The following is a 25128-nucleotide window of genomic DNA, read 5'->3' as shown; positions in this document are numbered from 1 at the left end:
TCTATTTGCCGCAACTTCCAATTCTGGACTTTGAGCGATCCTGCCATCCTTAGCTAAAACCTTGAGAGGTTTTACCAAACAAGTCTTCATCACTTCCATTGTATCACCTACTTCACACAATAATCTCAAAGCTGACAAAATGACTTCTTTGTCTCGGGTCGGTTCAAGACTTTTCAATAATAATGGTAGCCATATTGAAGAAGTACGTCCCATGACTTCTCTAAGTTTAGGTGAGGAAAGTAGGGCAAGACCTTGAAGCCATGCTTGAGGTGTTGGGGAGGTAAGTAATGCTTGACAGATCAAGGGGATCATACGATGTCTTATGTGTTGAGTTGCGTTCATTTTTGCCCCTCTTTTTTTGTGTTCCAGACTTTTTTCCAATTCGATTGGAAGAATGTGGGTAGGGGGAGTTTACTCCAGAATCAGGAGCAGAATCAAGAGAGAATGATGAGAAACGTCAGTATGAGTAGTGTCATGAAATGAAGAATATCAGCTCTTCGTAAGGAGTAGAATGGGTGGCCAGAAAAGATGAAAGGTGGTTTAGAGGGGATGGGAGAGAACCGCCTTCCCCGGATAATCCTTTCATAATCCACCCCCATTGACCTCCTTTCATCAATTTTCGTTTTCTGTCCATCTCATTCGGTGATCGGTTTCCCGCAACCGACGATGCCCAATTCGTCATTGAAGGCTTTTTCGTTTCCCCTCCCTTGCATGTGGAAATGACATGCCCTATGAACAGTTGGTTTGTTCCTCTCACATTGTGTTGTGTTACTTCCTAATGTCTATGCGATCCCATTACTCTTATTGCCAATCGCGTAACCTTGAAACTCGCCTTGCACTCTCCGATAATGTTCCATTTCACCCTCACTTACACTAGGTATCAGTCCCTCTAATGCATGCCAAAAGTCATCTCGTGTGACTTGAACTTGGATCTCCTCCGGTTGAGCCAAAGTCGAGAGGTAATACTGAGGTGTCATGGGATACGGAAATTTGTATGGCGGAGGTTCAGAGTTGAATCGTTCAATCTTCTCATCCACTTCTTCTGCCAATCGTGTCATAGATCGTAACATGGCATCTGAACATAGAGCATAGAAGTCCGCTCCGGTAAGGTTGAAAGGACATCTTTCGGCCACTTCTTCCAAATCACATTCCGGATGAAGTTTAAATTTTCTCGTGAGAGCTTTCAATACACTCAACTGTGCTTGATGGGAGTTCGGGACACCAAGGTAGAGCATCCGATCGAATCTTCCAGGACGAAGCAAAGCGGGGTCGAGTAAATCGGGTCGGTTCGTAGCTCCCATAACGAATACGTCTGATTTTCCACCGGAAGACATTCCGTCCAATTCTGCTAAGAGTTGTGAAACTATTCGGTCCATAACTCCTCCGGAATCACCTTGGTTGCCTCGTTTAGGAGCGACGGAATCGAGTTCGTCCATGAATATGACGCAGGGTGCTGCATCACGTGCACGTTGAAAGACACGACGGACGTTGGCTTCTGATTCACCGATGTACATGTTGAGCAGTTCTGGTCCTTTGACAGAGAAGAAGTTGAGGGAAAGGGAAGTAGCTACGGCTTTGGCTAAAAGAGTTTTCCCTGTGCCTGGAGGACCATAGAGAAGAATACCTGTAGATCAGCATCTCGATCTCTCGTCATATGTTAATCAGCTACTTGTAAAGGAACAGGAGCTCACCAGATCTCTTCTTCAAACCCTCGGCGAAAAGTTCAGGGTGATCTAGAGGTAGTTGAATCGTATCCAATATATCCGTCTTGACAGACGCTAATCCCCCAACGTCATCCCACGATACATTTGGAATTCTAGGAGCATCGATCCTCTCCGCATAAGATTTCTTCGCCCTGTTCACGGAGCTTATCATGTCTGCCGCAATGACGGCTACTCCTGCGTGTCTGACCTCAAGAGCTGATCGATGACTTTCTTTCATAGCTCGGTCGAAAGCCACGTCGGAAGCTCGACGAGTGAGACTGAGAATATCCCCCGGGCGTAAAGCCGCTGTCTGAATAGCGAGTTGTTTAAGATCGACATCAGGTGCTACTTCTTTATCTTGCAGAGCATTCCGAATGACAGTCGCTCTTTGCTCCTCATTCGGAGCTTGCAATTTGATCTCGCGCTTGAAGCATCCCAGAATACCTGCAGGGACTGCGTCCTCATCCCTCGTCGTGCCACATAAGACGCAGGGCCATCCAGTCTCCAGAGAGGCTTTACGCAGGAACTCCGACGCATCCTCGACGAGCTTTGCCGAAGCCGTCAGACGACCAGTGTTGGCTGCTTCAGACTTTTGAGCCAGTGCTTCGAGGTGATGTAAGAGTAGGATGGAAGGCGCGCAAGCTTTGGTTTTCTCCAGAAGAGCGGCAAGGGTGCCCTCGGTGAAGGTGAAAGTATCGCCGACGAGATCATAACACTCAACCTGATTGTCAGCTCGACAGGCGTCAAGGTGCAACGTTGGACTGACAAAGATTACGCTGAGGCCGCAATGATTCGCTATCGATTCCACAAATGAACGCTTTCCGGCTCCCCGATCGCCTATGATCAACACAGACGAAGGAGGAATTCTGTGCTTTGAGAGAGAGTAGATGCCTGTGGACAGCAGATCTCTCAATGTCGTAGCGTTGACAGCATCGTAAGGAGTTGGCATGAAACCTATCAGCGTCAGCTACGACGTTCTACGTAGGGCATCACAACGCACTCAATCCGTTCCAATGGCGATCAATATCACGCAACTGAATCCCAGCCCGATCCACCCCGTTCAAGACCATCCGAGTGATTCCATTTTTACCAACATTGACCCAACATCCTAATTCACCCGCGCGGGCTTTCGATGACACGGACGATGAGAAGTCTTCTTCTAGCGACACCAGTGGTTCGAATGAGAGAGAAGTGACGATGAAGAACACGAGGCCGGTAAATGGTTTGAACGGCGACTTCGGCTGAATGATATCGGTATTCTCATCAAACCCGTCTGAGCCCCAGTCGTCTGGATCGCTTTCAAAATCATCAATTGTCTCGTCCTGGTCCGCTTGGAGTCCATTGGACACCGGTAGAGGCTTTCCCATTCGAACAGGAACCGAGATAATATCGCCTCGCCTGACAATCCGCATCCCATGCTCCGCGTGACTGTCATGCTTGAAATGATTTCTCAGACCTTCCAGCCAAGACCTCTCATATCGTTTGTCCACACCTTCAGCGGTTGCTATTCGAGCCAGCGTCATTGCCTTTGCAGTGGGCATGGTAGGTGTCCGTATCCCGAAAGGCGTGGGAAGTAATGTCACTTCGAACTCTGACGAAGGGGTTCCAGATGAGAGAGCTCGAAAGATTGTAGGTGATAAAAGAATCGGATTGTCCGGTAGCTCTTCCGTAGACTCATCCAATTTCTCCCAAGCGAGAGCTTTTACCAGTCGGCTGGACGAAGGACCTGTGTTCGTTATCGATTTGAGCAATACCCAATCACCTTCAAATATACCCGCTCTACCCAACCCAGATACTCCTACCCAGCAAACGTCCATCTGGTCAACCACGGAATAACTGGCTGCTGGTCCTAATGCATTGACGGCAGTGAAGCGAGCTCCATTTTCTGCCTCGTAAGGGATGAGATCTTCCGCGGCTACTGGTGGTGAGGGTGTCCTTGGGGTTCCGGGAGGTCTAGGAGTGACAGATCCACTTGTGGAGGATGTGACGGAATGTGCCAGATCGGTCTCGTCGGAGAATGGAACAAGATCGCGGGGGGAAGAGGTAGAGAGTGTGAGGCCGGATGATAGAAAAGAATCAGAGTCGAAATTGACCATGCTCAAATGAGTATTTCCATGACTGCTCTCACTAGCTAGATCGTCTTCGGGCCATAGTCCGTCGGTCGGATCTGGAACATGAGGAACGGGAGAGATGATGATTCGAGTCGTTGGAGTGAAGATACCTTGTTGGACAGGTTCTGTCATGAGAATACGGAAACGTTCAGGGGGAAGGTCGTTTTGGGAGAGCAGATCGACAATGAGGAGGTCGCCTACCCGAATGATATGGGCTGAAGTGCTTGAATTTTGAAACGAGTCGACGATGATACCATTTGGACGATGTGCGGAGGAGATTGAGGATACTTCATCTGTATACAGGGGTTTAAGGTCGAGCTCCGTTAGCGTAGGAGGGATATAGTGAGTATCTTGGCTAGGTGCAATAGCTTGTAGGATGACCAAGGACAGTGAGATAGGGTGATGGTGAGATATCCTACAGACGAGCGGTGGGTTCGAGTATGGTGGGAAAAGAGAAAGGGGAAGGTAGAGCCTGTTTGTCTCGTGCTCCCCAGTATCACTGGACTTGGGTAAGTCAGCATAGGTCGTTTGGAGATAAAAAGTAGGACCCACTTCCGTCTCATCCTCTTCTATCCACACTACGAGAGCTCGCTGTTTACCCTTACCCACTCGGCGCTCTTCTGGCCATTCTATAGCTACGTCGATACGTGAAGGACTACTCGGGAAGGGTCTACTGTGCTGTGGGTCTTCCAGACGAGAGGGGTCTTGAAGTGCTTTGAGACGCTGCCATAAGGCTGGGGACGCCAAGCCCACCTGAGCGGAGGATTGGGAGGAGGAAGAGGGGAGGTTTGGATGGGCGGAGAGTGGATGAACTTGAGTCTGTACGATATTTCCCTTGCTGATGTGACCTGGCATACCTCGAAGGCGCCCGATTTATCGTTGAGAGTTAACCCAAGATGACATGAGTTGTTGCTAAAAGAGAAAAGTTGATGTTATGGTGGTAAAGACGAGTTGGGTCGAGTTCACGACGTCATTTCAACCTCCACCTCTCTCCCCTCTCCACCCTTACTTGGCACTACTTTTACATACTACATCTCTATTCCATTCGCACCTGTATAAGACAGGATGAGGTCTTCGGCTGTGGCTTTGAGATGTGTAAAACGCCCAAGACTGTCGCTGCAACCATCTAGGCGCTTACTCTCGACGATAGCTTCGGCAGGACCAAGCTCTCCCTCTCCAAAGATATGTGCAGTGCCCTTTCGTTTAACTCCTGAATCTGCCTTCAATCGTATGCTCATTGCCGGTCTCTTAGCTGCCCGTGAGTTTTCTATTCTGTCTACTTCATAATCATGGCTGACATCTCAGCTTCACCGTCGAACCTTGCTCGGGCGGCCCTCATACGGTTCTTGGGCTCTTTCGGGGCTACCATCGCCCATGAGTTTGGTCTCGACGAGGATTTCAAGATGAAGGATATGAAGGCTGTTTTGTATCCCATATGGCGAGTGGACTGCATGCTGGAGGGACCCGTCGAGATATTGGAGAAGAGAAAGCAAACTTCAGCTTGGATAGGAATATCTGAGGGTTATGTCCCAGGTGGGTGTTCTCAGTCCATATTGGAGAACAAACAGGAAGCTGACGTTATATCTAGGAAACCCATTTGCACCATTATCATATTTATCTTTCGCCATACCTCCTCTACCCGCTGAATTATCAGAGTACAATCCAGAAGAAGATCTCAAACAATTAGGAGAGGGTAACGAGGTTGTAGAGGTTCCCTTTACGGTCTCACCTCTGGGGTTGTTGAAGCGGCTTCGGCAGGTTGTGGGTCGTACGACGTGGGAAGGATTTCGAATAGATCAATCCAAGTGGAAAGATACTCTGGTGAGCTGATTGGATTATCACATTTCACGATCTCGACCCCAACATGTCATAATACTGATGACGGTCGCTGATTTAACAGTTTGCAGCATATCCTATCATGTTTCCTCTCTTCATAGGACAGTTCGAACACAAATGGAAAGATGATGTTCGAACGTATAGCGTAATCATGGATGCTCATGACCCAAATGTAAGTCACAGATACTCTTTTTACCTCTTATCAAATTCACGCAAAGCTCTCTTTTTCTCTCGCTTCGATCTTGATCTCCTACGACAGCACTGATTGGGAAAAGAGTTTTCGACTGGACTGATTTGTAGCCGAAATCATGTCGCACTTCATTCCCTCCACCTCCAGAATTGATCGACCGGTGAGTTCATCCATCGATCTAAATGGTAAAACTAATGCTGGCCAGTGGACGTTTCAATACAAATTATTTCGTTAATCCTGCTCCATTGCTGCCTTCCACCCACCTCATGGTCGCTTCTCCACTTACGAGACCCCCTACATCTGATCCTCCTATATCCAAAGCCGTCGCAGATAAGTTTATGGAATGGATGTCTCCCGCTCCCGAATCGGCAACTAGTATCAAACCGTCGCCGATGTTATGGGTTCAGGAGGAAGAAGGTGGAGTGGACTGGGAGGATCCGAGGATACAAAGCTGGGCGGCAGAAGAGAGACAGGAGAATTTCAAATATATCAATAATAATATAGAACTTCAGAATGGTCTCGCGGCGCTGACGGTGAGCCAAAATCAACATGTTGGGCAAAAGTATCACTACTGACAAATAGGGTTTGAAGGAGTTTACTTCAAACTTACCAAAGGGAAGTGATCCAGAAGGCATGGTGGTTTTCTTCTCGCCCGGTTTACCAAGTGCGACTTCAAAACCGATGAGTGAGATTCGAAAGAAATTGGAAGAGGATGTGAATGCAAAGAAAAAGGAATTGGAGGGGAGTAAACCGGGTTGGCTCAAGAAGTGGGAGAAGAGTCAAAAACCCATTGGTGCCAAGAGATGAAAGACTTGTGTAAATCACTTGAAACGGGTTCTCAATGCAGACTTATAGGTTAGCTGGATGGACAAACTACCTGATTTGTCATCTGTGATCCTCTGACTGAGGCTTAGGCCCTCTCCTCGGTGATCCTTCGAAATTAGTGTACTATGATAAGCTCATTTACTTGCTATGCGTGTCAGTGAAGAAAAAATTAGGAATATTGAATTATTGTGGGATGTGCATGTATCAGCAAGTGAATCTGGTAGAGGAGTCTGTCCTGTCGCTTTGACGATGCATTTAGTCTGCCGTATGTCACGGTAAAGAATGACGACCCACGTCCATAACTTTTGCCGGCCGGACCATGACACCGTCAAGAGACGGGTCTACCCCGACACGATTCCTAAGGCGTTCGAGGGCGAAATACGCGAAGGATTTAAGCGGCTGCGAATGGGTGGGCAATGAGCTATTGATAGAGGAGAAGGGAGCTAGAAGACAGGCTGTCGATAAATGAGATTGAGACCTGTTCACCGTCAGCAAACAGATTCCATAAAAGTAGCTAGAGTCAGGGCGTTTCGAACGCATAGGGAGGTGGTTCTGTCATTATGGGTGGACTTACTGTATAGTCCCCTAAACCCCTGTGGATTGCTGTCCTATCGCTCAAGCTTGAGAGCGATGTATCGCCACACATTCCCTCGCCACCAGTTCTCATGACTTCATGATCGTTCTCACAGGCCGCCTTCCACCGAGTTTTCTTCTGCATCGCCTCTTTGTCACGCTCGCACAGCAATCGGACGAAGTCGGATAGAGTGGGGCGGACAAGAAGGCGGAAAGAGGAGAGCCAAGGAGGGACGATATGATCCTTGCTGACAGGCCTACGGTCCGTATAGAGTCGTCCCGGTGATAAAAAAGAGAAAAAGACGGCCGTCTTAAGTCTCGGGGGCCCATTTTCGCGTTCGTGGACTCAAAACTCGGGATGCAAGAGACCGGATTGACAGTAGATGACGTAGTTCGAATGATCGTGAGCTTGAGAAAGAGTTATGAGTCTGAGAAGGCGGGCGGGGCGGTGGAAGAAGGGATAACCACGTCGGCCGCGTCGGTCAAACCGACCGTGGGAAATGACGTCTTTTCAGTAGGGGGTATCGCCTTACTGTATGATCCTCCAGACCCATAGGTGAAAGTTATATAAAGTGCATGTCTCTCTCCAGCCTCCAACAAGTTCTCAGATCCACAATCAGCCATTACGTCCAGCACACAAGATGACAACCACAAATTCTAACACTGAGTTGACCAAACCCTTGAGCGGGTGGGACACAGAGGGCTCCCAGTTTGCAAGCCAAGGTGTCTACCCTCTCGACCAGAAACCAGAGGACATAGCCTCTAGAAGGTTGAGGTGCCTGACAACTATTGTGGGAAATTTATCGCAGACAGGGAAGCAGGCCACTTCATTGGGGCATACCCCTGCACATTTTGTTGGCGTGTACATACTGCACTCCCGTGAGTTTGCATTCTGTTGAAGGCAGGGCCAACAGGTGACCACTATAGATAACCTGGCTTTGCTGATCGCTGAAATCTTGTTCTGCTGACATGAGCCTCACCCTGTACTCTTGTTGTATGTAAGTACATGGTTTGGTATGGTATGGTATGGCGAGGCTAGATGTGACATACCATTAGACGCTTCGACACTTATATCCTTCGCCTTCCCTTTGTCCAACTGTGGTTCGGTTTTCTTGTTTATCTCTTGATCGACTGATTGGAATGGGCTCATCATAGGCTCGTTTGAATTGCCTACAGTTTGTCAGTTCTTTCGCCACGCAAATGTGTTCTTACAAGTGACACGTAGGGACTTGTGTATGGATGATAGTGAAAGAGGTCGAAATACTGGAGAGGAGGAGGGAGGAACATCGGAGAGGAGGAGGGAGGGGAACTCACTGTCTGGCTCTTGGGAATTGTTTTCCAAATTCCAAGATGTGGACAGAGGTTCTTCTGTTGATGTAGAGCTATTATCTGAGGTTTCGGAAGTGTTATCCCCAAAGAGATCTTCCATGGTATACTCGTAGGGGTTCATTTTGATAGAAAGGGAGTGTCACGAACTACGTCGTGACACCTCGATTACTCCACCAACAATGACCCTCCTTTGGCCATCAAAACCCCATCACGCCTTAACCTCTTTACTCTACACGTAACTCAGGACTTCTGACACCAAGTACGGCGAAGTTAGACGGAGTTAGGCTAAGTAGGGACAATGGGAGCAGAAGTACGGCGAAGTTAGACGGGGTTAGGCTAAGTAGGGACAATGGGAGCAGAAGGGCGGCGATGTTAGGCGGGGTTAGGCTAAGTAGGGACAATGGGAGCAGAAGTGCGGCGATGTTAGGCGGAGTTAGGCTAAGTAGGGACAATGGGAGCAGAAGTGCGGCGATGTTAGGCGGAGTTAGTCGAAGGAGGAAGAGGATGGCCGAGGGCTCGGGGAAGTTGGACGAAGTGCGTTGAAGTACGTCAAAGCGCGAGAGGGTTGGATGAACGTCTAGGAGGAGTAGATAATATTAGCTGAGAAGATCGCTGAAGTTCTTCAGCGATCCTTGATTGTTGTCAGTAGTGAAAGACATAGAGATAGCTATATACAATCGAGATACATCGCCATCAGTAGAATAAAACCTCAGTTAGAGTAACTACGCCGAAGTACGCCGTAGTTACACTCCTTTCGACGTCTGCGCCCTCCTGGTTGGGTGAGACATCGACTTAGAAGCGTCAAGTTAGCCGAGGTTCGTCGACCGTCGGTCTACTAGAAGATAGTTGTTCGACAGCCGTGACAGGGAGGTTGGAGGAATGAATTGTTTGGAGTCGGAATGTGGGGTTGTTTGAGTGGAATGAGATGTTGTTGGAGTCGATAAAAAGTGACCGTCTGATGAGATATATACTATTCTGGTTGACGTGAGGTGTCACTTTCCACGTCACGTTTACGGCACGTCTATATGTGTGCAAGGGGCAAGGCCTGAGCCACCTTTCCACCTTGTTCCCGTCTCACGTGAGTGTCTTTGTGCGTGATTATTGTTTCTGTCTACTATTCTTCTGCTGTTCTCTACAAACGTTATGTGGATGACTTTGGGAATTCCAGAAGTCCTGTACTGCTAATGGTGCTGTATCGACATTTTCTGCTGGTTCCCATGTATCATCATGATCTGCATAGCCTTTCCAATGCACTAAATAGTACTCTTTTCCTTGAGGTCCATTTCTGTGTGCACGTATGTGGTCTACTTCATACTCTGGTGCGGTCTCTGCCGTTCCAGGTTCTATTGGTGGAGGAGGGGGCTGATTCTGGTTTGGAAATGGGTTAGAGCGAAATAGTCGTAGGTACTGAGTGTTGATCACTGGATGAGCCTTTATGTGAGGTGGTAAGTCAACCTTATATGAAGTGGGGTTGACTACCTTCACTATGCGGAAAGGTCCAACATACTTTGCTTTCAGTTTCTTCGATCCAGCACCTTTTATGAATGGGGGACTGAGGTAACTTGTTGATACCATAACCATGTCTCCATCTGAGAAAGGTCTTTCCTTGCGTCCTATGTTGAAATGACGGGCTTGTTCTTCTTGAGCCAGTGCAAGAGCATCTTGAGCTTGCTGTTGTAATGTTACGGGGTAACAACGAATCGAGAGGACTCTATCGAGTTCGACGGATTAGGACAGAGGAAAGCGGGAGTTGGAGGCAGTGCTGCAGTAGGTAGGGACGGGTTTTCCCTTTTCGAGATTTCCCCACTGGGTTTGCTCAAAAGCGGTTTTTCACCTGTCCGAGTATGTACATAGACGCTTGCAGTAGGAACTGAGAGGAGGACACGGATACCTGTAGACAGTATATAGTACAATCAGCAAAGTACCAACTTTGCTGATTCTTCAATATCATTCTTTGGCTACATCGATTGCAGAGGAGACACGATCCATTAGCACCAGAGCCCCTAGACTTCCACGAGACCTCCATCGAGTTCGACCCAACCTGCGACCTAGTCGTCGTGTTTCCAGTACCGTTACATGTAAGCTTTTGAGATTATCGAGGAAGTCTTCGGTTGCGGGTACATCGCTTTGAATGGGTATAAGACAGTCCAGAGGTGCAAGGGGTTGATAGCCAAGGTCAAGCTCAAATGGGGATATACCGGTAGATTGATGTGTGGCCGAGTTGTAAGCAAATTCCAGTGCCGGAAGATGATCAACCCAGTTGTCCTGCCGATAGTCAACATAATGTCGGAGCATTTCCTTCACTGTTCGAACCATGCGTTCTGATTGTCCGTCGGTTTGGGGGTGATAGGGTGTAGACATGGCAAGCTTTGTTCCAAATTTTTGAAACAGTGCTTTCCAAAAGAGGGAAGTGAACTTGGTGTCTCGGTCTGAGATGATGACACGAGGCATACCATGAAGGGGAATAATGTGGTTGAAGATGTGTTGAGCGGTGTTGGTAGCTTTGTCAGTTGTATGACAGGGGATGAAGTGGGATCGTTTTGTGAGTTTGTCAGTCACTATCAGTACCATGTCGAATCGGTCCTTTCCTGATGGCGGGAGTGGTCCAGCAAAGTCCATTGCTATGGTATGCCATCTCTGTGGAGGAATAGGTAAGGGCTGGAGAAGACCAGATGGTCCTTCAGCAGATGATTCATTCCTTTGACAAGATTCACAGGAGGTGACGTACTGTCGGACATCTTTGTGCATTCCTGGTGTCACGAAGTGACAAGTTAGTTTGATAGTGATAGTGATAGTATGGGTTGGGTATTTAACCAGCGACCGGCGGTATGCAGTAACCGCCGGTTAATAGGCCTTTTAGCACAGTGGTTTAGACCACTGCCTCTGAAGGGCACTGTTATATCGTCCCAATGCTGGTTAGTTGGTCTCGTGACACCTGGCCAGAAGAAGCGGCGAGAGATAAGTGATAGTGTCTTATGTATACCTAAGTGCCCAGCACTTATAGCATCATGATTGTCGTGGAGGAGGGTGAGTCGGAGGTGGTTGATGGAGGGGATGCAAAGTCGTTCTTTGCCAGTGAGAGGGTCGTGATAAGCTAAGAGTCCATCTTTGTCCAGCGTGAACCGTGCATTAAGACCTGTCTGATCCTTTGACTTGAGAGTGTTGATGATGTTGAGAAGTCGGGGATCTTGTGTGTATCCGTCTTTTACCTCTTTGAGAAAGTCTGTTGAAAAGGCCACTTGAGAAGCAAAGAGTTGTCTATCCACAACTGGTTCAATGTTCATATCTAAATCCTCTGTTGCGTTGTTGACTGTTGGAAGGGGAGCTCTTGAGAGACAATCAACATTGGAATGAAGTCTGCCGGCCCGATGACGGATTGTCATGTTAGCGCGGTAGGGCTGCAGTTCCATTGACCATCGTAAAAGTCTACGATTGTTCCCTTTAAAGTCAAATAACCATTGAAGAGCGGAATGATCAGTGATAAGTGTGAATTTGGCACCGTCAATATAAGGTTGGAGTTTGGTGACAGCCCAAATAATTCCTAAACATTCCAGTTCACTGGCTGTATAGTTTTGTTCAGCTGCAGTGAGTGATCTGCTGAGATAGACTATGGGATGTTCCCTATTTTCGTCGTCCATCTGAGCCAAAACAGCACCTAAACCAACTGTTGAAGCATCTGTGTAAACAAGGAAAGGTTTCGAGTAATTAGGGTGGGCGAGGATGGGGGTGGTGGTGAGGCGAGTGCGCAGCTCCTCAAATGCTTTTTGGCATTCAGGTGTCCAGATGTACTTGGTGTTCTTAGTGAGGAGAGCATGGAGAGGGGAGGCAATGGTGGAGAAGTTGGGGACAAAACGACGATAATAGGTACACATACCTAAATATCGCTGTAGTTGTTTGATGGTGGTAGGAGGTTCCATATCTTTAATTGCTGCTACTGATTTTTCCAGCGTTCCAATTCCAATATTACTAATAGAATGTCCAAGTGCTTCTATTTCCTGGAAAGCAAGTCGTGATTTTGTGGGGCTGAGTGTGATTCCTGAGTTGGTGATGAGCTTGAGGATTGTGTCGATGTCCTGGAGGTGAGATTCAAAGTCTTTGCTGAATACGATAATATCATCAATGTAAACTAAAGCAATTTGCCATTTGTATCGGCCAAGTACCTCGTCCATGAATCGTTTGAAAACTGGTGGACCATTGCGGAGTCCAAAAGGCATTCGGTTCCATTGGTGAAGTCCTCGGTGTGTTCTAAATGCAGTCTTTGGTTTGTCTTCCTCAGCAATAGGGATTTGGTGGAAACCTTTGTTGGCATCAAAAGTACTGAACCATTGCTTACCTGAAAAATGAGTAAGAATGTCATCAATTCGAGGAAGTGGATATTGATCAGCTTTGGTCACATCATTGACTTTTTGAAAGTCAATGCAAAACCGATCCTTCCCCTTCTGTCTCACCAGTATAGCAGGCGAAGCCCATGGAGAGTCAGATTCTTCGATGACACCTTGTTCAAGAAGTTCAGCAATAGTTTCATCAATTACTTGTCTTCCAGCAGGAGAGGCATGGTAGGGGGCTTGAGAGATGGGAGAGGCATCTCCAGTGTCAATTGTCATCTCTGCCAGAGTTGTTGATCCTAGCTGCCGTGCTCCTAGCTGCCGTGCTCCATAGCCAAAAGCCATGTAGTTGTTTTTCAGTACCTGGATGAGTTGTTGTCGTTGAGTGTTGGAGAGGGAGGGGTTGATTGAGAGGTCGTTAAGGGGAAAGTTGTCTTGGTGAGTTTTGTTATTGAAGTGTGTCGTAATGTCGTGAGTGTCATGATGGGTCAAGTGAGAAATAGGAAGGGTGGAAGAAATAGCCGGGAAAGATTGTCCAATTTTTGTACCGGCTTTAAGGGTTATTGGTTTGTTGCCAAGATGAACAATGTGAGCAAAATGGGTGGGATCTTTTGACTCGCCAACAGATCTTCCAACATATAAGTATGCTCCAAGTGATTTTGGATCCACTACATAAAATGGGGTGGTTGGGAGATCATTGATAACAATCCCAACTCTATGTTGATAACCAGGTTGGAAGGTATAACTCTCTTTCAGTCTGATAGCACTGTCAGGAGATTTCCTTCCTACTGTTTGCCATTCTGGTTGTTTACATGTGGTGGGTATGGTTCCGGGGATTGTCTTGAAATTAAGTGTATTGTTCGCAAGGTCAATGATGGCACCCATGGGTGATAAAATGTCATTTCCTATGATGATTTTTGTCAGTAAGTCAGGTACCAAGAAGAATGCTACTGGAACAGTGATATGATCTTGCTCTATTGAAATAAAGTTGAGATCAATTTCGATCCAGGCAACAGCATTATTCCTACCTAAGCCTCGCAGTTCAAACTTGTCAAGAGGGTTTGTCTTAACATTGGGTAAGTACTGTTTAGCATAGTCAACATCCATCAGTGATATGGAAGACCCAGAATCAATGCAGACTCGGTGTAAAGGAGCATTTGCTGCATCTGATTTCAACTTTGCAAGAGAGAAGACTGGTGTCTTATCTTTATGAGCATCTTGCAATGTCAATCCTTCTAGATCTGGCATTCTGTCAACCTGGTCCTTGGCCTTGATGTGGATGTGGCGGTAGGACTGATCATAAGCTTTTGGATGAACAGAATTCACTGATGGTGTCTCACCTTCCACCGGAGTTGAAATATTTGTAGTGGGGCGAGAGTTGTTGCGAGGTTGCCATTTGTTACCGTTGTTGTTGGGAATGGAGTTGGGGAAGGTCTGTCGAGGTGGAAAATGATTGGTGTTGGGGTTAGGAGTGGGTGGTGGTGGGGCAGAGATTGTTGGGCGGGGAGATGACTGCGATGGATTACTTTGGGGAGGTCTGTTTGGGCAGTCTCGCCTCCAGTGATATCCACCACAGACACATGGAGTGCGGGGAGCAGATGTGGTTTGATTGCTGTTGTAAGCTCGAGGTAGCCCAGAAGTTGAGTTTGTCGATGTGTTATGTGTAGTGTTGAAGCGATCTACAGATAGGTTAGCATTATTCAATGTGGAAGAGGAACGATACTGTGATTGATTACCTCGGCGCAAGCCTGGTTCCAAGTCCATCAGATGTCTCCTAAAATCTTCCAGAGTCATTAAAGGTGTAATTCCAGCCTTGATGAGTGGATGCATACTGACAGGAATACCTGTGAGAAGGTCATCAATCAAATCAGCATCCGGAGTGGTTGGAGGGTAGACATAGCGCTGGAGGTTAGTTTTATCCTGGAAATAGTCACTAAAGCTCTCATTCGCACGGAGGGTGCGGTAGAGACATTGCCTGCGAAGGGTCAGCTTATGATTAGGGAGATAGAAAGCATTACGAAGAGAGTTTTTCCAAGCATCCCAAGTGTTCAAAGCAGCACGGCGGATTGAACCTAGCTGTGTGAACCAAGTTGAAGCTTTGCCAACCAGGATCAATGGAAGTTGTTGAAGAAGAATCTTATCCTGAACACCAGAGTATTCAAAGATTGCAGATACCTTTTCAATCCATTGATCCACATCCTCATTATCTCTACCACCAAACTTTGGTAAGTCTGAGGCCTTGAGTCTGAGAGAGGAATTATGGTCATCAGTCCCAAGAGGAGCAGAAGCACTTCGGCGCTGAAGAGCAGCACGGAGTTCAGTTACTTCATGCTGTGCAGCCTCTTGATCTTGCTGAGTGGTGGCGAGTACATCCTGAAGATGTGCTTCAAGTTCTTTTTCCTTGGTATGCATGGAGTGCCGAGCTTCTTGAAGTTGAATATTGGTGTCTTGAAGTTGTTGTTGGAGTTGAAGTATCTGTTGGGTCAGTGTAACTATACTGTCCTGTTGCCCAGTCTGATCTTCATCAGATGGGGCAGGAGGATCTTCTTGAGGTGGTGGAGGAGTTGGCAATGGAGAAGTATCTGCGGCAGGTGGAGCAGATGAAGATCGATGTCGAGATGGTGTTGGGGTGAGAGGTGAAGTTGTACCTATGTTAAAGGGAATTGTAGGAACATTCCCAAGGCGAGAAGCAAGTCGGGTTGTTGGTCGAAGGGAAGTCATATTGATGATTCTGATCCTGATTAATAAGTTTTGAGTCGTAAATCGAAAAAGTTGGATCCGAGTTAAGAGGAGTCTTCAGGTAGTTTTGCAGTAGTCTTGAAGTAAAATCAAAGTAGAGTTGGAGTTTTCTGGTAGCAGTGTCGAAGTAAAGTCAAAGTGTTGATGTGTGTTGAAGCGGAAGTCAGAGTAGTGTTGAAGTCTTGAGAGCTAGAGTTAGTAGTAGAGAGCAGTGTTAAGTAGGTAGTACCACAAGTTGTACTAAAGGAGGAGGAGGAGGAGAGGTGTGCAGGGGCACGAAAGGACCTATAGTCGAGCTTCTGCGGAAGCTCTTCCCAGATATCCCAACGGAGTCTGAGGTGAGAACTCACCTAGTTGCACGGAACTGATATGGGCGAGCGGTTGGCCAACCTAGAGGAGGAGTCAGAGTAGAAGTCGAGTAGTGAGGCAGTCAGAGTAGTAGTTGAAATCTAGAAATTAGCTTTACAGGTGATGAACCTGTACTGTATTTTAATGAAGAAAAAGAAAAGAAAATGAACTCAGCTTGCTATTTTTTATCTTATCAGAATCCCTTTTTTTTGTTTTTATTTTTGGGTCGTTATATCTGGCCAGATAGTAGTCGTTAAGTCGTTAAAATATTTTTGTTGAGGTGTTGTTGTTGATAGTTCTTGATGGTACTACTAGCCAGTAGTAGTAACCAAAGGTTGTTGATCAAGTTTAAGTCAATAGAGGATAGGTGAAGGAGTAGTGATGATGATGTTTGAAGATGGAATGACAGTGGGAAAGGATGAAGTAATGATGAGTAAGTATGGAGTGATGGTGATGGAAGGTTGAGTGATGATGAGTAAAAGGTTTAAGTGACTTACTCAAGTACTAATCCAACAACCAATGACCAAAGCTGAGCTAGCACTAAACCACAAGACAGAAGGATCCGGGTGAGCGCCCCAATTGTAATGACCCTGCTTGTGAGGATCACCACAAATAAATAAATGTAACCTACCCGTAGGGCTGGATACTGAATCGGAACTCTGTGATGTGGATAATACTAGTCAACAATGGGTCAAAGGTCAGTAATGGTCAGTGAAGAGTGTATCAAGGAAACCAAAGAGGGTCTGAGAGAGGACGGAGGAAAAAGGAGGAGAAGAAGGAGGGAGAAGAGGAAGTGAGAAGAAAGACAATGGAGGAAGAGATCCCCCTCAGACCCGGCTTATATGCATAAATGAGCTGACGTTGGCCGCAGCGTTGACGGGGCGACAACGGTGCGTTTGGGTAAGAGAGACTATGAAATAAGAGAACTACGTACTATGGAAGGACAGCTACGCTTCTGTTGGAGCATGAGAACATGAGATGAGAGAGCGGTACTATCATATGATCAATAGTAAAGTCTCTTCTATGTAGGGGATGGTCCGATCCACTACACTTTCAAGCTCACCAAGTTGAACAAACAACTATAAGAGAATTCCTTGTTGATTGTTCTGAGCATATTGTGAAGCAAATTGAGGTTGCAACAGAGAGCGCATTTGTACACAGTCAGGCTGGTGGCACTGCTGAATGGACAGGGCAGTCACATTGACCATACCATGGGTATGACACACTGTAAGTCAAGCTGGTAGAGAAATGCTGGCAGAGTGATGGGAAGTAGAGTGTTGCAACTCCCGCCATTGTCCTGCTTATGGAATCATGAGATGCATTTTGTCACGAGGACCAACTGACTATCTGTTGAGGTTTACGTTTACAATGAGAGAACGAGATACATCAAAGGAGATTATGTTACAACCCTATCGTAATCCATGGAGTAGATGACCATTTAATATTGTACTACACCATATTGTAGTTGAGCTGCAGATGGGAGATAGCAATTGGTCTATTGTCACAAACTGTCTTGTAACATCCCCTGACAACCTCCATCACCAACCCTCCTTCTGCCATCACCGACCCTCTACCCATTACCGACCACCACAACCCTGTCACAAAGTACGTCGTGACACCTCAAAGATTCCATCACAACGACCCTCCTTTGACCATCAAAACCCCATCACACCTCAATCTCTTCACCCTTCATGTAACCTAGGACATCTGAGACCAACTACGGCAAAGTACAGCGGGAGAATAAGGTGTACGGGCATCAGGAGCAGAAGTACGGCAAAGCTAGGCAAGGTTAGGTAGGTTAGGGAGGATGGGAGCAGAAGTGCGGCGAAGGTAGTTGGGGTTAGGCGGATTAGGGACGAGGGAAGGAGAAGTACAGTGAAGTTAGGTGGAGTGGCTCGAAGGAGGGCCGGGAGCCCGGAAAAGTTGGCCGGAGTGTGTTGAAGAGCGTCTAAGCGCGGGAGGGTTGAATGGACATCTAAAAGGAGTAGATAATATTAGCTGAGAAGATCGCTGAAGAATTTCAGTGATCCTTGGTTATTGTCAGTAGTGAAAGATTGATAGAGATAGCTACACCCACATCGAGATACATCGCCACCAGTGCAAAACCCTAGTTAGAGTAACTACGCCGAAGTACGCCGTAGTTACACCCTTTTGACATCTGTGCCCTCCTGTTTGGGTGAGATATCAAAGCCAAAGAGTCAAGTTAGCCAAGGTTTGTCGACTGTCGGTCTATTAGAGAGAAGTTATTCGACGCTTGTGACAGTATCAAGGATTGCTCTTACCGACAACCCAAGTGAACCTCAGAGACGTACAGAAATCAGATGGAACCAGAGAGATAAACCATTTGAAGTTTGAGTAGAGACAGGGAAGCAATGGAAGAGAATGAGAGGAGAGCGCTGGAGGAGCTTAGCAGAGCGATGGAATAACAGCTTGGAGCGGGGGATAGCAGTGGGGGGTCAGTACAAGGAGATGAGTTCTGTCACGCGGCGCCGCGTGACATCATCCTTTTTCCCATCAAACGAAGTTCCTTTGGACATCAGTTCACCATCAGCAACCCAGTTCATGAACTTCATCACCCACGAGGGTATTAGGAGGCTAACTTCGTCTTGATGAAGTTAGTCATGTAGGAGGTTAGTGAGATATGAAGTTAGTGAGATACGAAGTTCGTGAGATACCAAGTTAGGGAGATACGAGATTAGGGAGATACGAGATTAGGGAGGCCCGACGAAGTTCGCGAGGTACGAAGCTCGGGGACTCAGGTTGAACGAAGTTCTGCATTGGCGAAGTTAGGGAAGAACGAAGTACTCAAGGACCGAAGCTCCCAGGGATCTTTGACGATCTCTGGTTGTTGTCTTAGTGATAGAAGTTAGTAGAGCACGAAGTTATTACACCCAGAAGTTATTGTCACCACCTATACTACGAAGAACACCCCTATTAAAGGTCATAGCCCACGAAGTTATTAGCCGTCGGTCCTAAGAAGATGAGGAAGAACCAACCCTGTCACAAGTTCATCGCACCTGTACCTTCTAACCCTCCTACCCCTCCACCTAATACTCTTCCGCCCGTGGGATCCCCAGTCCAATCAGAACAAACCCCGCGACCGAGAGAAAACACTGGAAGTGAGGCAAACTTCGGAGAAGAGGGGACACAGGGGATGATGATGGCCATGATGACCTCTGGAGAGGAGACAGGCACAAGTTGACCGCCTTACTGTCCGAATGTGAGGTACGCTTCGAGTTGAACTCCCACCTTTTCCCCAACAACACCAGGAAAGTCTTCTTCATGATCTCCCACTTGCGCAAAACACCTCTTCTTGCTGTCCAGCCCGACCTAGCTAAAAGGCCTCTTCCTTGTTATCTCATGGTATATGATCAATTTGTTAGGTACCTCAAGACAAATGTCAGAGACCCAGATGAAGAAGGAACGGCGGCGCGGTCCCTCAATGATCTTAAACAAACTGGCTTGGCCTCAGAATACTTCTCTGCTTTCCAACGACATGTCACAATTCTCAAGTGGACTGATGACAGAAACCTGGTTGACCGGGCCAAGAAAGGACTGAAGTTGCATCTCCTAGACAATCTCGCAAGGCATGGGCGATTGTTTGGAACTGTTAGAGAGTTATTGGAGTTTGTCATTCCCTTAGACAATCATCTGTGGAGGAGGAAGGTGGAAAAGGATATGGAAAAGAAGAAGGAGACGGGGGTGAGTGAAGTGCTAGTGGTGGATAGCCGTAAGGCAGAGAGAAGAGAGGAGAAGAGAGGGGAAGGAAGGCAACCTTTGGTGCAGCCTGTGGTGCAAGCAGCTATTCCGCCGACACTGGGCAGGGCTATTCCGGCAAATGCCGACAAACTTCGCCGGCAGTGGCCTAGGCCAAGTTCCGACCTGAGGGACACCAGGAGGAAGGAAGGGAAGTGTACAGTCGGCGTCCTCGAACCCGGTAGCCAACAAACCGATAATGCCAGGAACACGATAGCTTTTGGGTGTGACCGACTTGGTTCCCATACAAAGTGGTGGTTGACCCGGTAGCCCTGAACCCGATAGGTAGAACTGCGAAATTATCGGATATGAGGACCTTGTTTATGACCTAGACGAACCAAACTTCGCGCACGACATCAAATCTCTTCATGCACGACAAAATCACGTGATAAAGCGTTAGGCATGCCGCAAAGCCAAGTTAGGCGTCTGAAACCCACATGGCTTCTTCTGCACAGATCGCCCGTCCACTTTTCTCATACTTTCAAGTAATATCAATCCACTTCATCACTTTCTGCAGCTTACAGGAGATAAGCTATGATCTTGAGACACTGACCATCATTCTCAGGACCGTCGATAACCCCCATCGGATACCTATCAGCCAGTATAGGTCCTGAGACGGCCGGAAATACAAGGGGAGAAGGGGTGGAAGGGACATCAGTCTATCTTGGTCAGTTCTTGACCTCCGGGCCTGAAACTTTTACTGACCAATAGAGGAAGACAATCTTCACATGTCCGTGTGAAATTCAGGATCTTTTTATGCATAGATCATGGTGTAGGTCAGCAACTCTGACCACAAGACAATTGGGGAGGGGGGGAGACGGAAGGGAAGTCCCTGCGTGCGCCTAACTTAGCTCTGCGGCATGCCTAACGCTTCATCACGTGATTTTGTCGTGCGTGAAGAGATTTGATGTCGTGCGCAAAGTTTGGTTCGACCTAGACAGTGCAGAATGAGCCGGATGTATCGAGTTGTAGGACCTAGCCGAGAATGTGGCAGTAAGACCCGTGTGGTCAAATTTGGCCTGCATGTTGGCCTTCGCGTCGTCGCCCTCACTCTCTCTTCTTATCTTTACAATCACTCATCACAATGCTTCCTCAGATCACATCATATACAGAGGCAGCAGAGGTGATCTCAAGACTTGAGCGTGGTCTTGTGTTGTTGCAAGCCACACATCAAGGAAGACGTATGCAACTCGCCAACCTCCAACAGTCCCAATCCCTTACCAAAGAAGAGTATGAAGAGCTTGATCATAGCCTCAATGACATTGATGAGCAACTCATGGTTGATGAAGTGAAAAGATGGGCCAAAGAACGGGCATGGGGAGATGATACTATAATTGCCGATACGGAGTTGCTTGAATTGGGATCATTGGGGATCTGGGAGTCATTGCTTGGGCTAGCGGACAAGAAGCGTAAGGTTCAAGATAGTGAGTCTCACACCGCATCTGATGTGTCATCGTTGTGAGGAGCTGACTGTCAAGCAATCCAAACAAAAATGTCAATCACCCAGCCGCCTAATCTTAGAGCCTCCGTCTCTTCCTCTTTGCTTGCAACAGCATCTCCTCATGTCAAAGCGGTCAACCTCACTCTCACCCAGAAAGTTGAGGTCCTAAACTGGTATCACCAGCCTCAGAAGAACCAGTCGCGCACAGCAGCACACTTTTCGAGAGAATGGGGCATCAAGTTACATCAATCCCGTATTAGCGAGTGGGTACAAAAGGAGGAGAAGATCCGGCGTGACTGTACCACGGCTCAGCAATCAGCCAAACGATATGTTCCACCAGCTCATTTGGGGGCTCAACATGCTCTTGATATGTTCATTGAACAAGCAGAACACTCAGGTCTGAAACTCAATCGGGGTTTGATACATGAACAATGGATCATTATCTGTGACACATTTCATCTACCGGAAAGTGCGAGAGGTGTAGGAAGTACAGGATGGATGCGGGGAGTCAAAGCTCGTAATGGTCTCAAGTGGAGGAAGCTACACGGGGAAGCAGAAGGAGCGTCACTAGTTGATGTGGAACAGGAGAGGAAACGGATGACAGAGTTGGCTGGACCATACTCTCTGGCGGATATCTATAATATGGATGAGACGGGCCTGTTCTGGGCGTGAGTCAGTGTTTCACCAAGATATAACGCTCACTTCAGCTCTCCTCCTGACAGAACCCTAGCTAGAGAACATCATCATGGTCTCAAAGGTCGCAAATCACGGGTCACTTATGTGCTTACCGTCAATGCAGATGGCTCTGATCGACGTCCACCTCTTAGCATTGGTGTCGCAAAACGGCCCCGCTGCTTTGGGAAGGCAAGTTATGAAGCACTCGGCATTCAGTGGGAATCACAAGAATCTGCATGGATGGATCGAACCATCTTTGCCCGATGGCTCATATCTTTTGACCTTGACATGAGGCGTACAAACCGTCATATACTTCTTATGGTCGACAACTTCCGTGGACACGAAGTTCCTCCAGGGATCACCAACATCCGAGTAGAATTCTTTGCCCCAAACCTCACTGCCCATGTTCAACCCCTTGATGCTGGTATTATTGCTGCATTCAAAGCACATTACCGCAAACAGTTTTGCCGAAGAGCTCTTCACCGATTTGGAGAGGGCAAACGAGGTAATGCATGCTACTCTCTAAACATTCTTGAAGCAATCAGGATGGCGGAGGAAGCATGGGGGGAAGGTGTTCAAGTGCAGACTATAGTGAAGTGCTTTCGGAAAACAGGCTGGATTGGTGAACGTGATGAGTTGGGACAGTCTAGGAGAGTAGATACTGATAATGAGGTTGTTTGGGTAGCAGATGGAGTTAGTCTTGATACGTGAGTGACTCACACAAGAATTGAAAACACAAAATGATACCCTAGATTCAACGAGTTGGAGGAGCTCATTCGTCAACTAGATGCGGCAGAAGCAGCAAAACTCATCCATCCGTCTGAACGTCTGCCATTGGATGATATTCTAAACCCTGAGGGGGAGCATAACATGGCGACTCAATCTAGGACACTTGCGGAAATCATCGATCTTTGTAGAGACGGACCTGAAGAGACTGATAGCGGCGATGAAGAGCCAGCCACATTGACCCCTAGCTTCCAACAACGTCTCACCTCCCTTGGTGTGGTCCAAGATATGCTACTTCTCGACGGAGGTAAGGACGCTCGGCAAGCGGCAAGGTATCTCCATGAGATGGAAAGGAGAGAGAGATTAGCTCATCAGGACACTCTGCAGGATCAGGATATTACCTCCTTCTTTGCTCCTCGGGAATGAATGAGTTGCATGGGTTTAGAACATTGGTCGCATTTGCACTAAGCGCACGCATCACTTTTGCATTGGTTGTTCCTGGTTCCGGTAGGTGAGAAACCCGATAAGTCATAGTACCCGATAGAAAATGAGCGCGACCAAACCTATCGGGTTCGAGGACGCCGACTGTACCAAGTGTGTGGAGATATGGGACATTGGTTGAAGGATTGTCCGGTGAGGGAAGCAAAGGTGAAGCATGGGTGATTGCCGCCATAGGGAGAGAAGTTCCGCAAACGTGGTGGAGGATTGGGGGGGGGGACTCAATGCCTCTTGGACAGAGGAGGAAGTTAAACGCAGTTACAGGAGAATGGGAAACGGAGGGGGAGCAGGGAAAAGAGGAGGACCTGTTGCAGTGGGCGAGGCTCGGCGGGTCCGCCATATTCTTTTGGCCACCATTCCCAAAACCAGAAAAGAGACTCAGCTGATGAAGCCAGAGAATTGTAAATACAAAAATACACCACTCAGTACCCCTTGTTTATGCAACACCGATAGTCACCTTCTTATCCCTTCCATTTCTAAGATCAACCAAAATTGGACATTTTCATTAATGAAATCAGACTAACCACGCTCTGGGACACTGGGGCTACTTGTTGATACATTAGTCCAAAGGCTGTAGAAAGGATGAGGGCTACAAGAAGGAAATACCCAGTGAGTGTACCCGTTCACATGTTCAACGGCTTGTTTAGTGTTGCTGGACCTATTAGCAAGTTCGTCGAAGTTATGTTTTGTTTGACAAAGGACGCCAAAGTGCAATCTGTTTGTCTCAATGTGACTACTCTCTGCGACGCAGACGCAGTGATAGGGTGGGATTGGACGAGGAGAGAAGGTGTTATTCTTGATGGAAAGGATAACACAGTGAAGTTTCCCATTCTACCACCGCCAAGTTTGGCAAAGTTGGCTGCCATAGGGCCACCAACTCCGACAGACGTGATAGATCTCCAAGACAAAGATGACCAGGATGAACTGAGTCCAGAGGAACAGGAGGAGTTGTATCAGGTCGTTCCTGAACAATTTCACTTGTTCATGATTGTGTTCAACCCGAGGAAGGGAGGTGAGGAATTACCCCCTTTGAGGGAGTATGATTTGAAATTTGATCTGAAGGAGGGGGCAAACCTGAAGGTGGCTCCACTCTATTCTCTTGGAGAAGATCAGAAAAATGTGCTGAGAGACATACTAGATCGTGAAATATTGGCTGGAAGGATCCGACCCAGTAACTCGCCGTACGGATCACCCATGTTCTTGGTACCAAAAAAGATAAAAGGCCAATGGCGAATGGTCATTGACTACCAAAAGTTAAACGAAGTGACGGTACCGGACGCTTATCCACTACCTCTGATCGGCCAGATAACCAAGGAGTTGGGAAAGGGGAGGTATTTCAGCAAGCTAGATCTCATTGGAGCGTACCAGCTACGAATAAAGGAAGGATTCGAACACTTGACAGCGTTCAGGACCCAGTACAGTATGTTCGAATCCCTTGTGGTTTGTGATGGTATCCAAAATGCTCCTGCTGTATTCCAGCACTTTGTCACAAAGTGACAAGTCAGTTTGGATAGTGATAGTGATAGGATGGGTTGGGTATTCAACCAGTGACCGGCGGTTTGCAGTAACCGCCGGTTAATAGGCCTCTTAGCACAGTGGTTTAGGCCGCTGTCTCTGAGGGGCACTGTTATGTCCTCCCAATGCTGGTTAGTTGGTCTTGTGACACACTTCTTGAACGGAAGCTTCAGAGAGTTACTAGGAAAAGGAATAGTGGTCTATATAGATGATATACTCATCTATGGCCAAAGGTTGGAAGAACTGAGAGAAACTACGGCGAAGATCAAACTTGTCTGTGAAAGCTAGTAAGTGCGAGTTTGAAAGAGATTCGGTGATTTTCTTGGGTTTTGTTGTTTCTCAGAGTGGAATTTCGAGCAACCCGGAGTATGTTGATGCTGTGGTCTCTTTCCCTTGTCCTAAGAACCTCAGAGAGAGTAGAGGATTCATGGGAGTGGTCAGCTATTACCGTTGTTTTGTCCTCAACTTCTCCCGGATTGCTAAACCAATCAATGATCTCACAAGGAAGGATATACCTTTTGTTTGGGGAGTTGAACAG

The 25128-nt window shown here is 47.3% G+C and overlaps 6 protein-coding genes across 6 annotated transcripts; 4 read left to right on the top strand and 2 right to left on the bottom strand.

Moving 5' to 3' along the window:
• Positions 1-782: 782 nt before the first annotated feature.
• On the bottom strand, positions 783-4669 carry TREMEDRAFT_43062 (uncharacterized protein; the record flags this gene model as incomplete). The annotated part of the gene is made up of 6 exons (XM_007002529.1): positions 783-1624; positions 1692-2657; positions 2704-3131; positions 3378-4011; positions 4078-4300; positions 4367-4669. 6 exons carry the CDS (start codon positions 4667-4669, stop codon positions 783-785), a joined length of 3396 nt encoding a protein of 1131 aa, XP_007002591.1.
• A 210-nt stretch (positions 4670-4879) lies between these two features.
• TREMEDRAFT_67961 (uncharacterized protein) lies at positions 4880-6647 on the top strand (the record flags this gene model as incomplete). The annotated part of the gene is made up of 8 exons (XM_007002974.1): positions 4880-4907; positions 4965-5072; positions 5120-5347; positions 5403-5635; positions 5715-5822; positions 5951-6000; positions 6046-6373; positions 6423-6647. 8 exons carry the CDS (start codon positions 4880-4882, stop codon positions 6645-6647), a joined length of 1308 nt encoding a protein of 435 aa, XP_007003036.1.
• Positions 6648-8065: 1418 nt separating this feature from the next.
• On the bottom strand, positions 8066-8688 carry TREMEDRAFT_60707 (uncharacterized protein; the record flags this gene model as incomplete). Its single annotated transcript, XM_007002852.1, has 3 exons — positions 8066-8130; positions 8289-8408; positions 8553-8688. The coding sequence occupies 3 exons, from the start codon at positions 8686-8688 to the stop codon at positions 8066-8068; spliced, it is 321 nt and encodes a 106-aa protein (XP_007002914.1).
• A 1458-nt stretch (positions 8689-10146) lies between these two features.
• On the top strand, positions 10147-10924 carry TREMEDRAFT_60706 (uncharacterized protein; the record flags this gene model as incomplete). The annotated part of the gene is made up of 5 exons (XM_007002851.1): positions 10147-10165; positions 10273-10334; positions 10541-10645; positions 10668-10767; positions 10806-10924. The coding sequence occupies 5 exons, from the start codon at positions 10147-10149 to the stop codon at positions 10922-10924; spliced, it is 405 nt and encodes a 134-aa protein (XP_007002913.1).
• A 10738-nt stretch (positions 10925-21662) lies between these two features.
• On the top strand, positions 21663-22463 carry TREMEDRAFT_22089 (uncharacterized protein; the record flags this gene model as incomplete). Its single annotated transcript, XM_007002191.1, has 2 exons — positions 21663-21844; positions 21884-22463. Coding segments are annotated over 2 exons (762 nt in total), but the record flags the coding sequence as incomplete, so codon positions are not given.
• A 1194-nt stretch (positions 22464-23657) lies between these two features.
• TREMEDRAFT_27018 (uncharacterized protein) lies at positions 23658-24878 on the top strand (the record flags this gene model as incomplete). The annotated part of the gene is made up of 2 exons (XM_007002225.1): positions 23658-24568; positions 24758-24878. The coding sequence occupies 2 exons, from the start codon at positions 23658-23660 to the stop codon at positions 24876-24878; spliced, it is 1032 nt and encodes a 343-aa protein (XP_007002287.1).
• Between the last annotated feature and the right edge of the window lie 250 nt (positions 24879-25128).

This window comes from Tremella mesenterica, assembly GCF_000271645.1.
Source record: "Tremella mesenterica DSM 1558 unplaced genomic scaffold TREMEscaffold_2, whole genome shotgun sequence".
Taxonomy (NCBI): Eukaryota; Fungi; Basidiomycota; class Tremellomycetes; order Tremellales; family Tremellaceae; genus Tremella; species Tremella mesenterica.
This window is presented reverse-complemented; position numbering and strand designations above follow the sequence as displayed.